The 12,871-nt window shown below is 42.3% G+C and overlaps 1 protein-coding gene across 1 annotated transcript in view; it reads left to right on the top strand.

The window, feature by feature from the left end:
* The window catches only part of LOC148431184 (uncharacterized), a 41,509-nt gene extending 37,963 nt beyond the window's left edge, over positions 1-3,546 (top strand). The window contains 3 exon segments of the mRNA XM_088466230.1: positions 126-164; positions 1,795-3,514; positions 3,516-3,546. Coding sequence (XP_088322356.1) covers positions 126-164; positions 1,795-3,514; positions 3,516-3,546 — 1,790 coding nt within the window.
* Positions 3,547-12,871: the final 9,325 nt, after the last annotated feature.

Raw genomic sequence — 12,871 nt, 5'->3', positions numbered from 1 at the left:
TTATCTCATTGGTCAATAGCCATACAGTATCTTCTGCTAATCTTGTCCTGTCAACAAAAGCAGCCATATCTTCTTCCCTCATGTGCTTCTCTTTACATTTTCTTCTACTCTCTACTCCCCATTAGGGCACCTAACACAGGACCGCCAACTCCCGGCAGCTTATTGTGAGTGCTTTAATCACTATTTCAGCAATGTATATAAGTTGTGTCCCTGTCCTGCACTGTAATGTACTGTAAGTTACTTGTTTCTTGTTCACTTATTAGTTCTATGTACTATGTAAGGCGCTGCGGAACACTTGTGGCGCCATATAAATAAAGGATAATAATAATAATAATAATAATAATATCTATACCAACTGGAACACCTGCCCTTAGCAACATTGGTCAGTCCTTGTTTGTTGGTTCATAGGCATTACTCAAATTTTAATAAACTTCTGGAGAATGGCTAGGTGTTACCTGGGATTAGGGGAATCTAATAGTCCATCTCTGATCTACTCCAAGGATAATACAGTGCTACAATATATAGGTAAGGCTCCATTCTCTCAACTACTCCGATAGGGAACAGTAAGGGTAGAAGGAGTGAGCAATACTAGTTTCTTTAATAATTGGTGGTATTTCTGGAGATTTAACAAAACTACTATTGGTACTTGTCTTGTTCTTTACCTGGTGTAACAGGTAAAGAACAATCTAAAGGGTAAAGAACACAAGGTGGGTCTGGAGGGAAATTCACATTTGCTGGTAGATTAAAATCTGGCACCAGGTTTGAATTTGGTGGCATATCTACTACATTTTGCTGTATCAACTGCATTTGCATTAATTGTGCTATTGTTGCACTATCCACTTGCACAAGTCTAAATGTTCAACTTTTGTCTACTAAATTCTTATGTGAACATCGTCTATAGATCATTCCAGTCAATCTTGCAAAACGGCTTTATCAATTGTACCGCTACTCGGAAAGAGTCTCCCATTCTTCTGTCATCTACCATTCTATACAAGCCTTTATATCATCAGCTCCATGCTTTGATTTCATTATATAAACTTCCGGCACTTCATTCTCATGTCTGTCCGGGTCCCAATTTATGCCACTAGTCTTGGAGTGTACTCGGTTGAAACAATGATAAAACACCTTTCTCTAATATGGTGTATGGACCCATGGTGGCACATCGACAGTCAACTGTATCTTTTAACAATTGTTCTCACTTTAACAATCACTTAAAAAAACATTTACATGGGACACTAATAAAACCAGTGCCTGGTGCGTTGAACCTGTAAGTTTCATGGAGGCCCAGAAAAATACTGTCATTCTGCTACAAATGTGCAGAGTACATGCAGAGTCTTAGGTGTTGCCCGTAACAACCACTTAGATTATATAGCTATTATATTTTAGAAGGTGCTAGGTAAATGTTAAGTAGAATCTGATTGGTTGCTGTGGGCAACATCTCCACTTCTAAAATCCTGCACTTTAGGAAATATACCCCTTAGCGTGAATATAATGCAGACGTAGTAAAAACTCTGAATTACTGCATTAACAGCTTTTCTTTCATTACATCTCATGGATATTCCACATTTTTCTGCAAGACAGCAGTATTTTATCTCATCTTTACATTATGCATAATGGTTTAATATTGTAAAGCATACTTAAGTTTTAACTGATTTATTCACGCATACCTTTCATGTTGCAAACTCAAATTGTGCCTTTAACATCTTACATTTATCAATTTGAATTATATATGTTTTTTATTTTTAAATGAACCTTATTTTGTGGAAACATTCATATTTATTTTATTCCCAATAGATGGATGTAACAGAAGAAATATGTGGCAGGAACATCTACTTGTATCTCAAGATTCTGAAATAAAAAATAACAGCAGACGAGGTTCTCCAGTAGAAACCCATATGACATCAGTTATCTGTATTTTGGACAACAGGATGTATATGTCAGCTTATCCTTCTGCTATAGCATGTTCTCCTGAAAACGTAAATGTTTGTAGATCCATTTCAGCTCTTAGAGTAGATAAGATTCCCAATAATATAGATACCAGATGTACTACACAGAGCACAAAGCTTAATGCCCATCATCCAGCTGCTATGCGTGAGAAACCATTTTCATGTTCTGAGTGTGAAAAATGTTTTAAAAAAAAATTCATTCTTGTTACACATCAAAGACTTCACACAGGTGAGAAGCCATTTTCATGTTCTGAGTGTGGGAAAGATTTTGCAGACAAATCAACTCTTGATAGGCATGAGAGACTTCACACAGGTGAGAAGCCATTTCCATGCTCTGAGTGTGGGAAATGTTTTGCACGGAAATCACATCTTGTTGTGCATGAGAGAACTCACACAGCTGAGCAGCCATTTTCATGTCCTGAGTGCGGGAAATGTTTTGCACAAAAATCATATCTTGTTAGACATCAGAGACTTCACACAGGTGAGCAGCCATTTTCATGTTCTGAGTGTGGGAAATGTTTTCGAGACAGATCAAATCATCTTAAACACCAGAGAACTCACACAGGTGAGAAACCACTTTCATGTCCCGAGTGTGGGAAATGTTTTTCAGAGGCATCATCTCTTCTTACTCACAAAAGAATTCACACAGGTGAGAAGCCATTTTCATGTGCCGAGTGTGGGAAATGTTTTTCGGACACCTCAAGTCTTGGTGCACACAAGAGAATTCACACAGACGAGAGGCCGTTTTCATGTGCAGAGTGTGGGAAATGTTTTAGAAATAAATCCGCTCTTAGTGGACATGAGAGAATTCACACAGGAGAGAAGCCATTTTCATGTACAGAGTGTGGCAAATGTTTTAGACAAAAATCATCTCTTTTTGTACATGAGAAAATTCACACAGGAGAGAAGCTGTTTTCATGTACTGTGTGTGGGAAATCCTTTATAGGGAAATCATATCTTGTTAAACATGAGAGAAGTCACACAGGTGAGAAGCCATTTTCATGTGCTGAGTGTGATAAATGTTTTAGAGAGAAATCCAGTCTTGTTAAACATGAGAGAACTCACACTGGAGAGAAGCCGTTTTCATGCTCTGAGTGTGGGAAATGTTTTATACTGAAATCAACTCTTGCTATACATGAGAGACTTCATACAGGTGAGAAGCCTTTTTCATGCTCTGAATGTGGGAAAGGTTTTAGAGAGAAATCAACTCTTAGTATACATGAGAGAACTCACACAGGTGAGAAACCATTTTCATGTGCCGAGTGTGGGAAATGTTTTTCAGACGCATCATCTCTTGTTACTCACAAGAGGGTTCACACAGGTGAGAAGCCGTTTTCATGTGCCGAGTGTGGGAATTGTTTTAGAAACAGATCACATCTTGTTACACATCAGAGAACTCACACAGGTGAGAAACCATTTTCTTGTGCCGAGTGTGGTAAATGTTTTTCAGACGCATCATCTCTTGTTACTCACAAGAGATTTCATACAGGTGAGAAGCCGTATTCATGTTCTGAGTGTGGGAAATGTTTTAAACAGAAATCACATCTTGGAAAACATGAACGAAGTCACAGGTGAGAAGTCATTTTCATGCTCTGATTAGGAGAAATGAGAGAAGCCAGATCTTGTGGAATATTATACAGCCATGGCCAAAAGTTTTGAGAATGACACAAGTATTGGTTTTCACAAAGTTTGCTGCTTCAGTGTTCTTCTACTTTTTTTTGTCAGATGTTACTATGGTATACTAAAATAAAATTTCAAGCATTTCATGTGTCAAAGGCTTTTATTGACAATTACATTAAGTTTATGCAAAGAGTCAATATTGGCAGTGTTGAATCTTCTTCAAGACCTTTGCAATTCGCCCTGGCATGCTGTCAATCAACTTCTGGGCCACATACTGACTGATGGCCGCCCATTCTTGCCTAATCAATGCTGAGTTTGTCAGAATTTGTGGGTTTTTGTTTGTCCAACCGCCTCTTGAGGATTAACCACAAGTTTTCAATGGTATTAGGTATGGGGAGTTTCCTGGCCATGGATCCAAAATTTCAATGGTTTGTTCCCAGAGCCACTTAGTTATCACTTTTGCCTTATGGCAAGGTGCTCCATCACGTTGGAAAAGGCATTGTTTGTCACCAAACTGTTCTTGGATGGTTGGGAGAATTTGCTCTTGGAGGATTTTTGACACCATTCTTTATTCATGGCGGTGTTCTTAGACAAATTGCAAGTGAGCCCACTCTTGGCTGAGAAGCAACGCCAAACATGACTGGTCTCGGTATACTATACTGTTGGCATGACACAGGACTGATGGTAGCGCTCACCTTTCCTTCTCTTGACAAATGTTTTTTAAGATGCCCCAAACAATCTGAAAGGAGATTCATCAGAGAAAATAACTTTACCCTGGTCCTCAGCAGTCCAATCCTTGTACCTTTTGCAGAATATCAGTCTGTCCCTGATGTTTTTCCTGGAGAGAAGTGGCGTCTTTGCAGCCCTTCTTGACACTAGGCCATCCTCCAAAAGTCTTTGTCTCACTGTGCGTGCAGATGCCCTCACACCAGCCTGCTTCCATTCCTGAGCAAGCTCTGCACTGGTGGTGCCCCAATACCGCAGCTGAATCAACTTTGTACTGGCGCTTGCTTAACGTTCTTGGGCGACCTGAAGCCTTCCTCACAACTATTGAACCTTTCTCCTTGAAGTTCTTGATGATCTGATAAATGATTGATTTAGGTGCAATCTTACTAGCAGCAATATCCTTGCCTGAGAAGCCCTTTTTGTGCAAAGCTATGATGACTGCACGTGTTTCATTGCAGGTAACCATGCTTAACAGAGGAAGAACAATGATTTCAAGCACCACCCTCCTTTTAAAGCTTCCAGTCTGTTATTCTAACTCAATCAGCATGACAGAGAGATCTCCAGCCTTGTCCTTTTGTGGCAGGGCTGAAATGCAGTGGAAATATTTTTGGGATTTAATTCATTGTCAAGGCAAAGATGGACTTTGCAAAAAAATTGCAATTCATCTGATCACTCTTCATGACATTATGGAGTAGGCAAATCGCCATCATAAAAACTGAAGCAGCAAACCATGGGAAAACCAAATCTTGTGTCATTTTCAAAACTTTTGGCCATGGCTGTACATTGTTTATGCATGGGTAACTTTGTTTTGAGATGGAAGGTATTTAGCTAAAAAGCAAATCTCACAATATTTTCCTGAGGAGGACTCTTCATTCACTTCTTAACCACTTGCCTGGCATGGACGTAAGCTCCTGTCCACACCAGGCAGTTCTTTATCTGTACTGGACGTAAAATTTCGTCAAGTACAGATAAACATGAGGGCGGCTGCAGGAAGAGAATCTTCCCACAGCTGCTGCTCTCAGAGGGACCTTCTCTGAGAGCACCCTCTCCCCTTCTGTCTGCTGTGCTGCCGATCACTGCTGATCAGTCAGCAAAGCAGGACCCCCTACCCAGCGCCTGCAGAACTGAGCAGCCGCTGGGAAAATGTAAGTTAACTTCCCCCCTTACGTACCTGGTGCCTGGATCCGGTCTCAAATTGAACGTTGCGATGTTTCGATGGTGATTCCGATGTTCCGGTATTTGAAAAACCGATTTTTCAAACCAAAAAAAAAAACCTTTAAAAGAAAACTTTTTTTTCTTTATGAAACCATTTTGAAATAAGTTAAAATGTATGTTCCTCACCTAATTCACTAAAAAATCAAAACGACAATTTTGGAGCGGTTTTTAGAAAAAAAAATTGTCAGTTAAGTGGTTAAATGCCTTTTTTTATTATTAAATAAAGGGTTGAGCTTGCATCATTTGTGCAACTGTTCAAATTGTATTTTCCTGTTACTATCCATTTTGCAAGATAATGACCGCTCATTGTCACTTTGCTGCATGTATGGTCAATTTTGGAATGACCCAAAATGTTCTCTAAAAATTAAAAAACTCACAAACAGAAACATATATATAATATATACTTCATTCTAGCACCCTGCATCTATCACAACCCTTGTAGTTCATGTTTCCTTGCCTGGGATGTCACTCTATGCTCTGGTGCTTCTAGCACACTCAGCTGATACAAAGAATAAATCCATGTTGACGTTTCGGAGCTGGAACGCACCTTTGTCAAGACCACCTAGGGACGTATAGCACGCCTACAGTGCCGTCCCTCTTTTTAGGCTCTGGCGAGAGAGACTGTTCTCCCTACTATACTTTCATTTGTGAGAAATGAGGATGATGCTATGAAAATGTATCTCTTGGAAATTTATCTTTGTGCTTTTTATACTGATATTGTTACAAATTCATTGTAATATTTTCGAGGGTTTTTTTTTCTACGTTTTGTATCTTTTTAAATTTTGATTTTTGTTACAATAATAGACCGTCATCACTCAGGGATACATATATAGAAAAAAATGGCTGATGCTGGCCCCTATGAGTGATAGACCACGAAATCTATAGCACAAATAAAGTAAATAAATATAGAAAGCAGAGCGCCAAGACTTCTATATTTACTCAGAGAGAGATGTATGAATGTTCTTGTTAATTAACTGTATTAGTGTCTATGGCGGTGTTAGCAAGGGGTTGTGTGTGACATCACTGGAGGAGGTATGATGTCATAGCTGAAGGGGAGAGGGTAGATTCCTACCCGACTCTCGGCGCTGATAAGATTGATAAAAATCAGTAAGCTGTTTTTTTTTTATAATTCATGTTATATATACAGTATTTAATCCCTCCTATACTGTCCTGTCCAGCAATCATCACTCCTATACTGTCCTGTTGTCATTACTCTTTTACTGTTTTGATCAGGCCTCATCATCCCTATACTGTCCTGTCCTCAATAATCCTATCGTGTCTTGTCCTGTTCATTTATTCACCAACAGTGAGCGCTGCACCACAATCCCCCCCCCCCCCTCCTCAGTTGGGAGTCTGCGGGCCATGGGTGGGGATGGCACACCCGGCAGGCTGTTTCAGCAGGGCACTGGCAGGTAAGGCAGGGAGCATTTTGCAGTTTTAAAATTGGGCAGGGCATGGCGCTCTACTAGAACAGCCTAGCGTGAACACTGAAATATTGTAAAAAATCTGTATAATTTCAGGTAATATATTAAAGGGGGAACATATGGAGTAAATGAATCCCAAGTATAGTAAATCATCCTAAATATATAGCCTTGATAAAGCAATATGTGAAATGTGCATTGGCTGTAGCTGTCACATTCTTGTGACCTATATGTACTATACTTTGTGTATCATGAGTGTGTCCTAATGTATATTTGCCACATTACATGGTGTTGAACTATGCAGGGGACTAGTAGAGGCTCCAAAAGTGACACTGCAGCACCAACTTCCAGTGAGTCCTGGCCAGCAGTGTTTGGAAGGGCCAATATTATAATAATACAGGGACATGACTGGGGAGGTGAGGGGATCTGGGAGTGTCACAGTGACATCACTTATAGTAATAATACAGGGACATGACTGGGGAGGTGAGGGGATCTGGGTGTCACAGTGACATCACTTATATCTATAGTAATAATACAGGGACATGACTGGGGAGGTGAGGGGATATGGGAGTGTCACAGTGACATCACTTATAGTAATAATACAGGGACATGACTGGGGAGGTGAGGGGATCTGGGAGTGTCACAGTGACATCACTTATATCTATAGTAATAATACAGGGACATGACGGGAGGTGAGGGGATATGGGAGTGTCACAGTGACATCACTTATATCTATAGTAATAATACAGGGACATGACTGGGGAGGTGAGGGGATCTGGCAGTGTCACAGTGACATCACATCGTAATGATACAGGGATATGGCTGGGGAGGTGAGGGGATATGGAAGTGTCAGTCATGTCTATTATTACTATACATATAAGTGATGTCACTGTGAGACTACCAGACCCTCTGACCCCCCCAGTCAGCAGGTAGATGATCTCCAGGGTGAGATTTAGTATCCTCTCAAGTCATGTGACTCCAGTCCGTCCTCAGACAAATCTCACCATCACGTGACTTGTAGTAACAAGGATCTGACTGCTTACTAACCAGTGTTCTGGGAATAAATATTATAAACTTTTTCTTAAGTTATTTATGTAGAGTGCACAGATTATGCAGAGCAGTACAGGGAATAGTTATTCATATTTTGTCCCTGCCCCAATGGAGCATACAGTCTAAATTTCTTACCACATGCACAGACGGGGACACACACACACTAGGGGTATTTTTTAAAGAAGCCAACTGACCTACCAGTGTATCTTTGGAGTGTGGGAGAAAACCATGTACCTGGGAGAAACCAATGCAGACAGAGAGAACATACAAAATCTACACAGGGCCTTAGTCAGGAATTGAATTTACAACCTGATCTGTGAATAGGAGAGGTGCAGATGAGGTTACACTGACACTCCCAGGTTCACCCCCTATTAGTGACTTGGTTACTATGGTTGGCTTGAGCTTTCCTGGGTGAGAGGGTTAATAGTCACCTCCTTAGACATGATCATGTTGCCTACAGTGTTCCAGTGTTGTGGTCAAAGTGATTGATGACATGTTATTGAGAACCTCTTGTATGCAGATCCCCTCCCTCTAGGTGTGTGTGTGTGTTATGCAGGAGTCCTTTCAAAATGTTGCTGTGGGACCACAAAGCTCTAGTTACAACCATGGTACAGAGACACCTTTTCCGGGAGCTCAAAGAGATGAAACTAGTAACCTAATATCTGTTCCGGCAACTAGAATAGATAGAACTACTACTCAAACACCTAGAGGGGACGGCCAATGTTCTTGTGACCCTATTCTAGTACCAGGAAAGGCTGGCTAGTGTATTATGAGCTCCATTCCAGCATCCAGAATAGCTGGCTAACGTACTCTGAGCTCTATTCCGGCACCCAGAAAGGCTAGCTAACAAAAGTGATTTTGTCTCTATTGTATATGGCAGATATGTGCGCAGATGGGCATCGCAGTGATGCATGGTGACATCGCATTCAATTGAATTCCCCCCGCTAAGCTCCATCCCAGCATCCACAATTGCTGGCTAACATAGCTTCATTCTGGTACCTGTCATGATTAAGACACGCTGAGCTTCATTCCTACACCTAGAACGGCTATCAAACACTCAGAGCTACTCCGGAACCCAGAATAGCTGGTTAATGTACTGAGAGCTTCATGCAGTCACCCCCAATGGCGGTTAAGGTTATCCGAGCTCCATTGCTTTTGAATCAGTGGACCACCCTTTCCTCCTGCAAATCCTTCACTCCCTCAGTCTGCGTGATACTGCCTGCTCTTCGCTGTCCTCCTAGGTCTCTGACCATTTTTCTCTGTCTCCCCTCATTACTCCTCTCCCCCCTCCCAACTTCCACTATTGGTAGGTGTCCACCAAAGCTCCGTTCTTGGAACTCTTCTATTCTCCCGCTATACTGTATAACCTCTTTAGGTGAGCTCATCCACTCTTGTTGTCCAGTATCATCTCTGATGATACTGAGATCTATCTCTCCTCTCCTGACCTCTACCCTACAAGTATCTCCAACTGTGTCTCTGCTATTTTTCCACCCTCTCGAATAACCTCACCTCCCACAATTTCATTATCTATTGCCAGCACAACCATCTCCTCTAGCCCCCAAGTGCGCTGTTTTGGTTATCCTCGACTCCTCCCTCTCCTTCATACCACACATTCAGCACCTCTCGCAGTCCTGCTGTTTCCATCACTGAAATAGATCAGACCCAGGGGTTTATCTATAATGGGTGCAGGGTGTGCGGAGCACACGGTTCCCTGGGTGCAGCGGAGGCCAACACCGCACACCCTGCACCCATATTATCTAAAAAACGTACTCCCCCGAGGTCCCATGTCTGGTCTCCCAGCGCTGCTCAAAATGCCAGAAAATGGGCACCGCAGCCATTTTTCCAGGGTTTTGCGCATGCGCTGTGAGGAAATTGCCGGCAAAATGGCGGCTGCATCATTTCCCCAGCGATCTGCGCAAGCGCAGTAGACACTGGGCACACGCTAGTGCCCAGAGTCTACTGATTCTGCGGCGGCCGGTCAGTCGGCTGTCGACCGACGGGGTGAGAGGAGGGGGCCCGTGACGGGGGCTGCACACTGGCCCCCTCAAGATGCCCATGATCAGACCCTTTCTCAACCTGGTATTAATCCCAGCTACTGATTCTTTAGTTACTTGTGTACATTCTCCTAAGCTACTAACAAAATAATCAAATCAATGGTGGAATTATTCACAAATTATAGTACATGAACACTCCTAGTTGTATCTGTAGAACTTCATGATATTGAGATTATTAAGGGTGGTGTGTTTGTTATTTCTATGTCCTCTCCACAAATGTCTCTGTTTCATAATCGCTATCACCTGGGATATAATGCTAGGCTGTACTAGTAGCTTAGGAGAATGCACAAAAGTAAATGATGAATCAGTAGCTCGGATTAAGACCAATGACTGATAACAGGTGGCCTGATTCAGAGCCGGACGCTATTTGCGCTCGCTCGTTCAGAAAAAGGGGCTGGCTATTTAAATTGAGCGCTATTTAAACATGTGCTCGCTATTTTGTAAAGACGCCCCTTGGCCGCTTGCATCCTACGTCATCTCCGCTATTTATTAGATTAATCAAGTACATCGAAAGGCGTATGAACTGCTCGCTATTCTTGTGGTTGGATTTTCCTACCGCAATCATGCGAGCAGTTCAGGCTAAAAGACAACCAAGTGACGTGGTCGATGACGCTGCTTTGTTAATTATGCAGACCCTTAAAACGCCCATTTTGACCGTTTGGCACGCCTGCGTTCGGATCTCCACTCCCCGTTTTCAAGCACCTTCCCCTGTTACCACCCACAAACGCCTCATCCTGTCACTCAAATTAGCAGGCATTCGCTATTTTGCGAGCACACGATTTCCGACCGCACTGACTGGTTGGCGCATGCGCATTACAACCCATACGCAGATGTGCGAACATCGCTCGAAGCGAACGAGCGGCCACTTACGAGCGGCTCTGAATCAGGGCCAGAGTACTGATATTGTATGAAATCATGCTGAATCCAGAAATAGTACGCAGATAATATTCCAGCTTCAGTTCTAGTAAGTTCTTGCATTCCAGAGCAGCCATTATAGAGATAGAAAGACTTGTTGGTTGAGTTAAAAATAAATAACATTTTGAAACATTAGTAACAATTTACACCTTGAGAAATCTAAACAATTTTTGTAACTGGATAACATACGGACACAATTATTTGAGACTGTAGGAAATATTCTTTATTTATTTTGAAAGCAATCAGAAAAAAAGTCCAATTGATATTTATTGATATACAAACAGGAATACAGGTACTAACCACTTTATAGGTTGGATATTATCTGAAAATAAAGAAAATAATTACAAGTGGAACATAGTGGCAAATAATTTTTATGCATTTATACAATGTGTTCACATATGTATGTCTTACTGTATATGTTCACTTAATATACGTTTTTTTCAATATGTTGCTGAGGATATATGCCTCTTAAAGCAATATATGTATTTTTATTAATACAAATAAATTAGGAGTTATGGTAGACTTACCTTTGTTAACTCTATTTCTTCAAAGTCCATAGGATCCAGAGGGATACCATGGGGTGTGTGTGGTCGGAGAGGTCCGGGCACCAAACAGTTAAAGCTTTAGCTCCCAGGATGCACTGGTCCTCCTCCACATATACCCCGCCCCCAGGCACACAGTTTGTAAACAAGGCAGGAGCACGAAAGAGGAGAAGAAAGAAACGTATACTCAAGAAACGCTCTCCCAGAAGATCGAATCAGTGATCAAGAGAAAAAATACCCATTGAAGCCAGGTGGACACCCTGTGGATCCTATGGGACTTCGAAAAAAATAGAGTTAACAAAAGTAAGTCTACCATAACTCTTCTTTTCTTCTTCAGGGTCCATAGGGGATCCACAGGGATACCATGGGGATGTCCAATAGCAGTTTCCCTTAAGGGTGGGGACGCTCCTCAGCAGAAAGGAGAATCCAACGCCCAAAGGAAGTATCCTGAGAGGCAAAGGTGTAGAACCTCAGAAAGATGTGGACGGAAGACCACATAGCCGCCTTGCACAATTGTTCAGCAGAAGCGCCACGTCAAACCGCCCACGAGGGTCCCACAACTGTAACAATGTTTGGAACAGGAAAATTAGCTTGGGTCTAGGCCTGAGAGATTGTCATGCGGAGTCATCAAGCTAGAGTCTGATAGCTGATCAGCCTCACTTGTAAAAGCCAAACAACACAAAGAGAATCTGATTTCCTAAAAGAATTCGTACGATCCACATAGATCCGAAGAGCATGAACCACATTAGAGGAGGCTTCACCTGCAGAAAGATCCGAGGACTGGAAGGCCAGAACCACAATCTCTTTATTCAAACTGAACCGGGATATCACTTTAGGGAGGTACCCAGTCCTGGTACGGAGGACAGCTCTGTCCGGATAAAAGATCAAGAATGGGGAGTGACAGGAGAGCGCTGCCAAATCAGATACCCTGCGGGTAGAGGAGATACCAAGGCGAAAGAGCGTTTCTGTTGTCAGCCACTTGGGGTCTACTGAGTCCAGAGGTTCAAACAGAGAAGCCTGTAGAGCCCAGAGAAACAAGAACAAATACCACGGAGCTTCCGGAGGGACATAAGGAGGTTGAATGCGGAGAACACCCTGCAATAATGTTCTAACATCAGGCAGGGGAGCAATCCTTCGCTGGAACCAGATTGACAGAGCAGAAACCTGAACTCTAAAGGAGGCCAGGTGGAGGCTCATGTCTAACCCAGAGAAAGGCAAGCACCTGGGAAATCCTAAAAACTGTAGGGTCATAGCCTCTGGGGGAACACCATTGGAAGTAAGAGTGCCAAACTCTGTAATAGATGTGGTCTGAGGCAGGCTTACGTGCCCTGAACATCTAGACAAAAATGGTGCCCTGAGCATCGTCTGGACCACAGAGCAAG

The sequence above is a fragment of the Taudactylus pleione genome, unplaced genomic scaffold (assembly GCF_031769625.1).
Source record: "Taudactylus pleione unplaced genomic scaffold, aTauple2 ptg002701l, whole genome shotgun sequence".
Lineage (NCBI taxonomy): Eukaryota > Metazoa > Chordata > Amphibia > Anura > Myobatrachidae > Taudactylus > Taudactylus pleione.
This window is presented reverse-complemented; position numbering and strand designations above follow the sequence as displayed.